Source organism: Parasteatoda tepidariorum, chromosome 6, assembly GCF_982258835.1.
Source record: "Parasteatoda tepidariorum strain Cologne lab strain chromosome 6, Ptep-v5.0, whole genome shotgun sequence".
In the NCBI taxonomy this organism is placed as follows: Eukaryota; Metazoa; Arthropoda; class Arachnida; order Araneae; family Theridiidae; genus Parasteatoda; species Parasteatoda tepidariorum.
This window is the reverse complement of record NC_141760.1, coordinates 82959876-82973441: the sequence shown is the minus strand read 5'-3', so window position 1 is coordinate 82973441 and position 13566 is coordinate 82959876. Positions and strand designations below refer to the sequence as shown.

The 13566-nt window shown below is 29.3% G+C and overlaps 2 protein-coding genes across 2 annotated transcripts in view; one reads left to right on the top strand and one right to left on the bottom strand.

The window, feature by feature from the left end:
• Positions 1-6265, bottom strand: part of Rpn2 (Regulatory particle non-ATPase 2) — a 36219-nt gene extending 29954 nt beyond the window's left edge. The window contains exon 1 of the mRNA XM_087166113.1: positions 6025-6265. Coding sequence (XP_087022239.1) covers positions 6025-6043 — 19 coding nt within the window. The 5' untranslated portion in view covers positions 6044-6265. The remainder of the gene's footprint in view (positions 1-6024) is intronic.
• A 1284-nt stretch (positions 6266-7549) lies between these two features.
• On the top strand, positions 7550-11225 carry LOC139425205 (uncharacterized). Its single transcript, XM_071179094.2, has 3 exons — positions 7550-7888; positions 9014-9223; positions 11057-11225. The coding sequence occupies exons 1-3, from the start codon at positions 7633-7635 to the stop codon at positions 11167-11169; spliced, it is 579 nt and encodes a 192-aa protein (XP_071035195.2). The 5' UTR covers positions 7550-7632; the 3' UTR covers positions 11170-11225.
• Positions 11226-13566: the final 2341 nt, after the last annotated feature.

Here is a 13566-nt window from a genome sequence, read left to right as displayed (position 1 = left end):
TTTTCCTTAAACAAATTTCAACAAACTACACTGCGGTCTGTAAGATATTAATAAATGTAACTAAATAAATATACAAAAAAAATGATTATTTTGAAGATTTTAAATTTTTTTTCTTCTTTCCAATTGTCATATTTCCAAAGAATCACCCATAACTGTCTAATATTAACATTTCAAGTTACTTATGCTTACATATAAATCAAATGCCTTTAGTCTGAATCTATTATCTGCAACTGGATCGCAATATTATTAGGCTTGCTTAATTTTTAGTGGGATGATAAGTGGTTATGAAGAAAGTTTGAAATAAAAAATTTATGATAGAATTTTTAAATAAAAATGAAAGCTTAATGCAAGCATTACTTTTTATAAGCATTTATGGAGAAAAAAAATTTGCTAAATCTATGTAAATTATAGGAAATTTTTCCATTTATAATGGACATTTTAAAGGAATTATTAAATATATTGTAAGAAATGGTGTATTATATTTATATAGTATTTGACTATTTCGAAACCAAATCTTATCAATGAAGACACAAGAAGGCCTCCCATCCATTAATCATATGGTACTTGGGAACCTAATCCCCGCACCATGACGAAAATGCTACAGCGGATGTTAGCAATAAAACCCTGACCTTGGAATTTATGGTTGTTGGTTGATAATAGATTACTAAAAGTTCAATGTAGATTGTTAAAAATTAAATTTATAATTATTATATAAGATTACAAATGAGATGAGCTAAATTATAATCATTAAGATATATAACCTGAGTTTCATGTCAAAATTACTGATTTAAATAAATTGCAAGTTGCATTTTATTTAATAATAAAAAATACTATTTTCGACTATTCGAATTATTTGTAAACATAGCATAATTTCTCTTATTGTTTATTATACTTTGCTTAGTTCAAGCCTCTCTTTACAAACTATTTAAATTAAACCCCCCTCCCTCTCTCTCTCTTTCCATTTTTAAATTGAAAATAATACAGAGATGAATGTGCTCCGGAAAAAATCCGGGTTTCCAGATGTTTCGCTATCCGCGATCAGGAAATCCACAGTCCAGAAGTTTACAGAAATCATCGATCACATTTATGTATAAAAACTATTGTATATTTTATTTAAAAATATTAGAACTAGAATTTATTCTTGGCATCTCTTTCATTCGTAAATATTTTTTCTGGTAAAATAATAAATGTGATTAGAGATAAAAGTAAACTAAATACATAATTATTAATTTAAATTATGCTGCATATAATTTATGTAGACTTTCACGTTGTGAAAATATCAATGATTTAAATTTATAAAGATATTAATTTTTTGAAATGCGTCATTAATGATTTTCTCAGGAAATTGTCAGGACTTTTTAATTGGGCTCACAATCACCCCTGATAATAAGAATAGGGGTGGAAAATAAGACACTACTCGTAAGTGGAATAAAACAAAATTTTTTATTTGTCATGCTGCTCGAGAATATTTCAATTAAGAAGTTAAAAAATTCTGTAGAAAATTAGCAATTAGTTGTGGTGCAGCTACATTTTCTTACAACTCTTAAATCAAGAAATTGATCCTCTTTTGTATTCTTAGCAATTGCAATCGAAAATCTTTTGTTATAAATAATGTTGCTTGCTAGTTGAAGGCATCACATATGATTGTGATTTTTGGAACTTACAATAACACTGTATGGCTAGATTGAAACAAGAGAAAAACAAGCTTAATTTCCTGATACACAATTAATTAAATAATTTTTTTATACATATTAAATTGGATTTTTACTTACTATATTGTATATTTAATAAGATAGCTTATCCATACATTTTTAATGTTTATTAACACATCATTGTTCATTCTAATTGCAAGTTTATAACAGCAAAGATATATTTCGTTAATAAAAACTAGTAGGACAAAATATTACTCGTAGTACTAAGATGCAGTTTCCGTGTTTTGAGAGGCACATGTAAGATATGCAATTTAATCACTGCAGGTGCAAATAATTTAATACACGATTTAAAACGCAAAATCATACTCTTTTTTTCTTACTAAACATTCCCTCAGATTTTTGACTTTATAGCTTGAGACGAATAACAAAACATTTCTAACAGTGTTATTGATAAAGATGTTGAGCCATAAATACTAAATAAAAAGACTCATTCTTGTATTAATATCTTTGTTAATGAATATATTCGAACTTCTCTTTTTGAATTAAAATTTGCCTGGTTTTTGGGAAAGTACTGCACAGTTTTCTCAGATTTTTTTGTCCACTCTTTTTGGAAAGCTTATTACGTGTAAAATAATAAATTATATTGATTTTTGAAAAGGGCTGTTTTAAAAATACAAGCTACAGTGGATACGCAATGCATGCGAATCTTCTTCTTCAGGAGGGCAACAGCCCTTCATGCATGCGAATCGTCAGACATAATTTCCATCCTAGAGCCTTTGATACATCAGATACTGCTCAAGCAATTTTCAGTTTGCTTCTATGTAATAAAATAATAATAAATTCGAACTCATTGAACTTCATAGCTTCGAATATGGAAAAATCATTTTAACACATTATTTTACCCAATATAAGATTTCTAAAAATGCAGAAAAGGAAAAGTTACGTTAAAAATACACCAGGGAATAGAAATCTTAAATACATATTTAATATCATAATAAACAAATATCTAAGAAATGGGTAAATAAAAAATGCTTTATAAAAATAAATAAACTTACCTTCCTCTCTCCTTTGTCATTGTCTAAAAATGGGGAAAAAAAACTGCTTCTCCCCCCTCTCTATTATAAAATAGCGGCTGACTATGAAGATTTTATTTATTTATTTATTTTAACGAAAAAAAAACATCTTAAAATTTCCTTTAAAGAAATGTAAGGTCAAGAGGAATTTAAAAGAAGTTACACAAGTGAATGAAATGTTTCTTATGAAACTCGTCTCTTAAAGAAAAGATTAATATGTCATTAAATATTATTGTTTGAAGTTTTTGATTATTGGAATATGTCTCACAAAAGTGGGATACTAATTTATTTTATTTTGTTAAAAAATCTTTAATGTTGCGAGATGTTTAAAATATGATTTTTAACATTATTGGAAAGAAAGCTCATTCGTTTTTACGGGACGTGGTGTAACGCATGATACTCGTCGCCTCTAACATATGATCTTATGAAAATGAAAAAAAAAAAAAAATTTGAGATAGTAATAATTTCTGTTATATATGTCAGGAACAATGATAATTACCATATTAGCGACTTGGTTACATTTAAAACGAAACATAGAACTCAATGCGTTTTTTTATTTTTATTTATTTATTTATTTTAAATATTGCGACAGTTTCAGAATTGAAAATATTCATTAAAAGATTAGGGGAATTTTTTGCAAATTTTCATAAGATCATGTGTTAGAATTTTCATAAGATCATGTGTTTTGTGCTTTTATAAGATTATGTAACACAAATATAAAAACACAAAATTCTCTTTGCAATATTTAGTAATAATTTTAATTAAATCTTTCAATTTTAGTTCTAATCTTAAATTCTAAGCTGGAATTTAATTTTAAAATTTTAAGACTGTGAAGAGCATTGACCTGATGTCGTATTCTGATGCATTGATTGTACTGACTTGTTTGGAGTTCTCTCAGAAATGTTTTTTATTTTCAATTTCTCAGTAAAAAAAAAAAAAAAAATAATAATTAAATAGATAAATGAAATATTTTTTTTTACTGATTTGATTTAAATTTTAACAAAATCTTCTAATCGCGTTTAAAGTTATAGTTTTTTTTAATTACACTCCAAATTTATAATTGAAATACGTGCAATGGAAACTAGTATTATACTTGCGAACAACTTTTTTTCAAGTTTAAGTGTTGTTTATTATGATGAAAGTTGACATTGTACTTTTCTCTATAAATCAACTACAGATATTTTTTAAGATGCAAGCAATCATGATGGATAAAACAAATCAATTAGGTTAAAAATAGCATAAATGCTAAAGAACAAATAAAAGCAGCAAAAGTTCTCTTAGAGCCTTAAAATGTAAATTATATTTTACTTTTATATATACTAAAGTGCAGGTTGGTATAATCAAACTGAAGAAACAAAGAAACACTGTATTGACTTATGTAAAGACACTGTAACTAATTTTATAATACATATTTATTTAAGTTTTTAAAACTATATACAAAAACATCTGAAATATATTTCTTATTAACAAAATAGTTCACTGTTGCCTTCTAAGGATAAATTATTTTAAATGTATAATTTGCTTTTGTAGATCCATTTACTAGGATATTCCCCAATTAATTATTTTTTATGTAAAAATATTGATTTATCTGTGAAGATTTTCTTATTATTTATTTTGAATCTACCATTCCTTTTTTTCTTATACTATTATATAATATCTTATTTAGTAATGTTATAAGAAATTGCTCTCTTTTTTAGTCGTATAATTATGAAATAAGACTTGGTTCTTGTACTTTATCACTTTTGAAATTGCATTTGAATAAGACAATGTTAAAGTAAAGTTACTGCGTATGATAATGAAATATATATAAATATTTTCTAAAAACTTTTATAACTTTTGAAACTGCAAACAAATGAATAAAATAATGAGGTTAAAGTAAAGCACTTTAAATGTATTAATTGCTTTCTCAGGTCTATTCCTTGAGATCTATTTTAATTTATTATTTGCGTAAAAGTATCGATTCCTTTGTGAATAATTTCTTATATATATTTCCAATTGAAAATTGTCACCTTTTTCTGATTAAATGTTTAATTTGACGAAAAACGATTTAATAAAATATCATATATCTGAAAAAGCAAACAAGCGAGGCAAATTTTTTTTTGAATGTATAAAGTGCTTCCCTAACTCATTTCTCAAATCTATCATAGTTCATTATTAGCGTAATATTCATTGAATTTAGCGTATTCATTGAATCATAGCGCATTTCATTGTGAAGAATTTTTAGTATGCATTTGGAATAAGAAAATTTAATCTATTCTTTTCGTCCTAATTACGCATCTGAAATGGTGAATTTAGCGATAAAAGCAATAAGTAATGTATTGCAATAAAAATACCTTATAAAATTTCGTTACATTTGAAATTGCAAACTTTTAAGGTAATTGCCATAAGATCTTCATCCTAATTAAAAAATAATAAAAATAAGGTTAAAGTAAAACATTTAAATGTCTAAGCTTTCTTAGAAACGTTTTCCTCAGATCCATCTTAAATGCATTTTGTATTGAAAAATGCATAGTTCATTTAAATCTTCATCCTATTGAAAAATGAATAAAATGTTTAAATCAAATATGAATTATATTTCAGAAACAAAGAAAAGAAACTGTGGTGCATTATAAGACTTTTTAAAATTATTATTCAAATGTAATCTCATTAATTTTGAGTCAAACAGATTTTTTTTTAAAAAAGAATAAAAGGATTAATAACTTTAGATTAGACGTTTGCAAAACGTGTATTTTATTTTCAGGAACTGACACCGTGAGTACGTTATTCAAGAACTAATATTTTGTACACGTTATTTAAGAACAAGAAATCGGAACCGGTTACTTAATAACTGATATATCTTAACCGATAAGTTCTAAGGAGTAGTCAGGGAATTAGAGCCAATGAGAAGGAAGAGGCGTAAACGTCATGATCCGAGGAAAACTGGTTCCCTCCGCCAGAAACGTTATCTTCCTTCCTCGGCGACTCTTCGCCAACTTGCCGTAGTTATGATAATAATAAGTTGAATATTTTTCAATCCAAACAAAACAAATTATTCAAAATGTAACCTGAGAATACAATGAGATGAATCTTCTATCAAAAAATATAACAAGAAGTTTTTAATGTTATGAAGAACTACATTAACTTTTTAATAGAAAATCAAAGATTGATAAGAAACAAGTTCAAGTTATTTAATGTCATAAAGCTTTAATTGGATATAGGACAAATAAAAAATTATCTATTCAGTATACACTCAAATTATTATGACCAATTAGGAAATTTCGATATTCCTTCAGCTCACAAATAATACTATTTATATTTACCAGCAGATGTTATATTCATCTTCAGTGTTTTTGATGAGCTGACCTTACAAAATTTATTGAAAGGTTGATAATTTCTACTTATTTGTCAACTTCACTCCAAACACCATTGACTTGCGAATTTTGGAAAACTGAGCCGCTGTTGCCTAACACAAAATAATTGTAGAAATTAAAACTTTCAAAATGGCTCTTATTCAGACTGGCAAAACTTAAACTTACAATTTTGTGGAAGATTGGTTAAAGCGCCCCCTTGTGAAAATTGAGTAAATCATTGAGAGAGGTTTGAGGTCTAGAAATTTAAATGTGTTTGGTTGCATTGAATAACGATATGTCTTCCAATAAAAAATATGACTGATTTGATTTTAAATGCTAAAAAATGTGTTTTGCTATGTTTTGTGTTATTAATTATTTGAAAGCACTAAAACAAATAATGAAAAAAATAACGAAAAATTATTCTTTATTAGCTTTAAAATTATTTATTTCATGTCTTATTTAAAGGATTTCATTTCAAAAAAAATTTAAATTCATTTAAAAATGCTCAGAAAACTAAAAACTACTCAACCAAGCTGTGTTTGCCCCTACGCCCCTTATAAATGACCCCATATCTCTCTCTCTTTAATATTAACTTATAATTTTTAAATTAATTTGGCCAAAATTATAATTTATAATACTAAACAATCGCACCAAGGGAATTTTTTAACGACAAATTATGCACAATGGGTCAAAATAGGTTCCACTGAAAAGTGCGCAGTCGCATAGTTTTGGGGAGGGTTTGAGGGACAAAACCCTCTACGAAATAAAACATTACTTAATTGAAATATTGGAAATATTGTACGGTAAGTAGGATGTAGATGCTAAAAAGTTTTCATTATTCATTTTTTGTTATTTAAATACATATATATAAGTAGGAGATTGTGCAGCATAAGCTGAAATAGCAACAATAATTTAATAAGCGAATTTAACATTTAATAGAAGTAAAAGAAAATAAGTTTAACAGTGACATGATTGGTGAGAGCTGCCTTCTCGCAGTGGTCGCCAAATCGGATGTGAATGCGAGATTAGATTGTTCTATGGACGAAAGTTAAGCGTTAATTATAAATTCGGGAGTTTTCCCATCTCGATTCGCTTACGTCGTTCAATGATGAAGTTGTCTGATGCAATTCTTCTGAGTATTACATGATGTTGGCTGACACAATCTGCCGAGATATTACACTATGATACTGTAACTACATATAAATATTTATTTATTTATAACCCCCTCGAACATGCAGTAAAACTACTCCCGTGAAAGCACGGGAGTCCGGAGTTCGATCCCGGTCAAGGGTCAATTTTAAAAAATAATAATAATAATATTTTAGCGTAAATAAAGTATTCTATTTTCTAAAATCATTACTTTTCCTTTTATAAAAGCGGATAATTGCTAAAAATGGATAAATATCGACTCCTACGTTATGAATAAAATGAAAGAAAAAATTGAAATTAACTCCTTTTGAGTTATAAGCAAAATAAACTGATATAAGAAAAAAAATTGAATTCAACTTCGTTTGAGTTGTAAGCCAAATAAACTGATGAGATGAAACTTGAGCAAAACTGATTAAAAAAATTTCTGACATGAAGGACTTTCAACCAGTGATTGAGTTATTGAGAATAAAACCAAGTGATTCTATACGGAATGCATTTCCTGCAGATAAAAGCATACATTTGGATGAGTTTAGCTACATTTTAAGAGAGAAGTTAAATATTGATGTTGAAAGTAAAAATGTTGACATTTTATTCCATCAGTTGGATCCTTATAGTAAAGGTTTCATAACTTGTACTGCTCTTGAAAATTACTTACAATATTATGAGGAGTGCCGTAACCAAAAAAGTAAACGTTCATGTTAATATATTAAATAGTATAAGATAAAATTAATGTTTTCAATTTGTAGACATTTAAATTTACTGTTCAATAGTGTTTGTTTTGATATATATATTCATATATATATATTCGCATTTCTTGATTAATCCGATTTTTAAAGATAATAAACATCGCAACGATTATTATTGATTGATTACTCGTACGCTTGGTGTTTGATTTGGCGAAAAAATTTAACCATAAATAACGACCCCTTTTAATGGAAGAGTACTTTTTCCAATTTATGGTATTAATCATTATATCTTTCAACAGACACATCTGCTAAAACACCTCAGTATAAAAGTTTTTCAGATTCTGAAGTTTGCCATCTTATAATTATTACTTGATGATTGGATCCATTGCCTACAACTTAATTGTATCAAAACATTCGTTTATTGAATAATTAAACATGTTATCGAAATGTTTTAGTTGATTTTATGTTTAGTATTTAAAAAATTTATAAGATCCTATGTTAACTTTTTGAGCCAAATATGATGCTTAGAAACAAATGTATCGTTAAGAACTTTAATATGCATCTTTATATCGACAAACGCTTTTAGGCAATCAAAAAGTGATAGAGAACCATTTAGAGGGAATAATTATAAAGCTCAAGTAGATTAAATGTAAATTCAATAAATTCTTTTGGCGAACTTTTATGCGAGTCGTACATACATACAACAAATTTTACACACTCGCTTACCAATTATCACCTTATATCAAGCAATGTTGTTGTTGTAGTTCATTTACGTCACACTAGAGCTGCACAATGGGCTATTGGCGACGATCTGGGGAGCATCCCTGAGGATGATCCGAAGACATGCCATCAAAATTTTGATCCTATGCAAAGGGAACGGTGGCTTATCTCATTAAATCGGCGATGCTGTACAACGTAGTAATTGACTTTTTCCTATATCTCGTACCGTTTTTGAGATAAGAAAGCTAACTCCGGAGCTGTCTGCTGTTTCTTTGAGCAGCTCATGGCATCTTTACAATATCTAGCCCCTATTTTGATGACTAGAGATCTTGCTTTCAGAAATTATTGGAATGTCAATGGACTTTAGCGGGAACACTGTAAAATGCTATTAAAATTAATTCCAGGTGAAGAATTATTTAATCCCATACCAATGATATACTCCGGTGTCCGAAGCCAAGATACTATATTTGAGTGGACTTTGTATTCAGACTCTGAAAATTCAAGTGACGAAGTTAATGAGCATTATGTATCACTTAGTCGTGATGGTTTGATTGGTATATGGAGAAAAGATCTAACAAAGCGTTTTGAAAAGTCTGCTGCCGTCTCCAATGATGGTACGTATTACGACATTTTAAAAGATAACTGTAAATCCTTCATTTTTTTATATATACTCTTCATTATATTACTCGCATGTTATTCGGTATTTTTTTAGGCAAAGTAAAATAACTTTACTTTTTACTGTTGTATTACACAAAATTGTGCGCTATTACACTAAATCTTCATTGACATTGGGTGATGTCCTCTTGTTGTCGAACTAACAATGAGAGGTTTCATTAAGTTTTATCTCCATGTAGCGTGAATGCAAGTTATAGCTAGTCAAAAAAATTCATCAAAGTGAGTTTGTATTTTTGTATATCCTTGTCTTTAAGATAGGATCAAAATTATAAAGGTATAGATCTGAACCTTAAGAAAAACTCATATTTTATATGAATCGTCAATTTAAAGGTGGTAATAACATGAAGGCCCCTAATTTGATAAATATGGATAAAACTTCTCGAAACAGTCATGGCTGGCAATTGACTGTAGTGCTGGTAGACAAAGAAGAATATAAAATATATCTACCCTTTGAAAAGGGTCTCGCTCTTAATTGAGACGATCATAATAAAGTATTGTCTTCTAGACTGAGTCTCAGATCCGTTTTATGGAAGGGCTGTTAAATAAAGCTACCCTTTTTACAAGTTAGAGTTTAAAGATAATTACTTATTATATTTTTCTGACTCAGGATTTTGTTTATTAATTACTAACTGAATACTCTGTCTTCGTCGGGTGGAAAAAAAGTAAATAATAAATAAATTGCTATTGATCAACTCTATGGATTTATAATCAGGATATTTTACGTCAGTGCTCTGGACAGTGCGAGCTGAATCAGTCACCGCTAGGATTTGAACTTGAGTCACCTGATTGGGAGATGTGAACCGTTGCTCAAAATTAATTGATTTTAGTTCTCGAAAATGATTAGTAACGACATAATAATTTTTATATTATTATTTCCGTACTTATTTTGAACGTCGTTAAAAATTGCCTAACTATTATTGTCGTTAAAAATTGCCTAACTATTATTGATGCTTAACTAAATGTGGTACTAAATGTGATTCGGTGCTGGCTGTAGTAACGAGAATCTATTATACCAAAATGTGTACTTAATATAGATACTGTGGTAATAAGTTTTTTACTGCCTTTTTTTAAAAAAAAATTCTACCAGGTCATATTGAACACGGATATTAACAGAATAAGGTGTTTTGTAAACATCTTCCAATTGTTGGTATGTTTTCCAAAGCTGATAACATCAAAGTAACAAAAATGTCACTTAAAATCTTCTTCCAATAAACTCTTTAATTACAACCTTAGTCAGAATTCGTTTAGTTTCGAGAAAAAATTATTATTGTAATTTTTAAAGCGAATAAAATAAATATTATAAAAATAACTTACTTATTTTAGCTATCAATGACGTTAGCTACTATTTATAAAAACTGATAGAGGGATATGAACTTTTTATGCTTGCTTTCGGCTACTCAAGAATAATCTGTCTATAGCCGTTTCATTAAAAGAGATTAAAGTGAACAACTTTAGCAAAATTAAGCCACAGAAAACAGAATTTTAACTTCAAAAATTTTAAGAAATAAAATTCATATGTAAGAACTAGCACTTAGCAGTGAATTCATCTCATTGGGAAGAAAAATAACATTTTAACTTTTTTAAAAGCGTGTTTTTTTGCACTATAGCTGTTGCGATAAATTAAAAAAACGAAGCAATACAAAAAAAAAAATTACTGGTATATCGCAAAAAGCTTTCATATGTAAAATATGGTTAAATATATAATTAATATTTTTTTATTCCCATAATGTATATTTCCCATAAAAATTATAGCTTTTTGCATCTAAATTTAGGTAATGTGACACCGATGGCTACAGGTCTTGCTTGCATTCCTCGCTACAAAATGATAGCTGTGTCGACAGCATCTGGGGACATACGCTTTTTCAGTTCAAGCATTTATAAGTAAGATTTGTATGCAATTTTTATATTTTCGCTCAGTATGTCCCAAATAGAACACATCCTCCGAAAAGTGAGGAAATAGCCCCATCTAAGGAAAAGCAATTGCTTGTGCAATATCTATGTGCTCAGAGAGATGCCCATGATTTAAAAGGATAAAACCACTGTCCATACAGAATCAACCATGTCTTTCCTTGAAGAGTTTTTTTTTCTGAGGGGTACAGCCTGATTTTCAATGGTCTGTGGCCTCTCCTAAGTCGGGACTTGTCACCTCCGAACTATTTTCTATGGAGATATTTAAAAATGTTGTGTACGTAGATTGCCCGACATCTAATGCCGAGCTAAAGGAGAAAATTGAACCAAGAAATCAAAAATACTTTCCTACAAATGTTGGCATATATATTTGATAATTTTCTTAAGCGTGCTTAATTCGTCAATTAAGAGATTACATAGCCGTGGTGGCTCAGGCGATAGAAAGGGTACCTCCCAATGAGGTGACCGGGTTCGAATTCCAATGATGACTGGTCAGCATGAATTCCACGCCCGGTTCGAACCGACCACAGTGCTGACGCAACAATATCCTCAGTGGTAGACGGATTATGGGTTAGAGTTCCCTTTCGGACTGGTTAACCATAGAAGTTTTCATGAATTTCCTCTCCATGTAACGCAAATACTGGTTAGTTTTTATAAAGTCCTCTGCGAAGGTAAAATTCTCCCAATACTTGATTCAAGAGTTTCTTTATCTCCTGGATTGGGTTCAAAATTACAAGGCTACAGAGTAGAACAATGGTAGTCGTTAGCTCAAAATTGGGTCTGCTGTTCAACAGCGGTTGTAAAGTAAATTTGTCAGCGAGCAAGAATTCAAACTTTTTTGTAATTTGTGTTTAATAAACATTCTTTTTCTCCTTTGCCCATGTTTTGCCTTTCTGGGTTACGTTTTATTTGTGACATACTGTATGTTACGTTAAAAACCTGAAGTCTGGTATATCTTTGATTTCAACAGTGAAACCTAACGTTTACCAAGGTAACTTCTTAAAAGTTCGAAGTATGCTTTCAACCATTTCAACTTTTTATTAAGCTTTTGCGGTAAAACTTTGGAGTTGCCAAGACACTTCAGTAAAGTCTAAGTCATACCGGTAAAACTCAGAATTTGAGCTTTAAAAATAATGTATATAATGCAGGGATCTGTAAAAGGTTTTAGATACCGTGTGTTTATGAAACGGAAAATAGTGTGATAGCATTTTGCTTTTCTGAAACTAGATGAAGACAATTATAATTTTTAGTTGAACGTTATCCAAAAATAAAGAAAGTAATCAGAAGTGTGGTATGCAATCTTGACGCACAGCAATTACGCAAGCTATATACAGGGAGTTTCGTAAAGACTGCTCTTAGTATGCATTTTTAGGTTCAATATTTAAGCAATAAGTAAATTAATATTTAAGCGCAAGAAAGCACAAAAAAGTTATTGAAATTTGACAAATCCCATTACATGAAGTAAAAAACAAGACAGGTTTAATCGTCGGATGAAACATAGAGGAATTGAAAGGCTAAGCGATTATTAGAAAGATCTTTAACTTTCAACTTATAATTAATCCTGTTTTGATATTCATTGCATCTGAATTTCTTGACTGTGGTCAGCAGAAAATAAAATGATAAGTAAATATTGATAAGACCATGCATCAAACTTTTATCCTGAATCATCAACCAACTGAAATAAACTTGAAATATAATAGTGTTTATACTAATGTCCGAGAAGCAAAGAAAGATACTTATTTAGAAGTGAAATTTTATTAAAAGACAGAATGACAACGTGATTGATATAGCTCAACATAAAGGCTAAAAATTATTAAAGGACTCGCAGAAATAAAATGAAAGTAACGGAGGAGAAACTTTAAATAAAATATATAATTCTTAAGTCAAGCCGATTGTTGCGAAGCTCTGATAACCTGATTAAAAGTATTTCAAAACTGAGTCCTAAAACTTGTTTTTTGAGCTTCGAACACTCTTTCAACGCAAGTAATAAACCACTTGAGGAAATAATTCGGGGAAGAGCTTTAATATTATATGAGAAATTAATCAGATTACCATCGGCAGACTTCAAACAGATTACGATTTCTTTAGACCTCAAAGATAGATTGAAATTTATTACAGAAAGTTTTAAAACCGTACCCTGGTTGTGTTTTTCTTAATTTTTAATAAAGATTCTAAAAATTCATACTAAAGGCGTTCCTTTGGAATACCCTGTATTGCGCCCAATATTTTGCACTCCTCGCACCTACAGTCTATGAAGGACCTTGGCCTCACGCAGCACCACTTTTTCATGCCCTGGGCCTTTATTTTCCAAAATATATACCTTTACGGTACACCCAGAGCACTAAAACCTTACTATTTTTAGGTTCGAGCATAA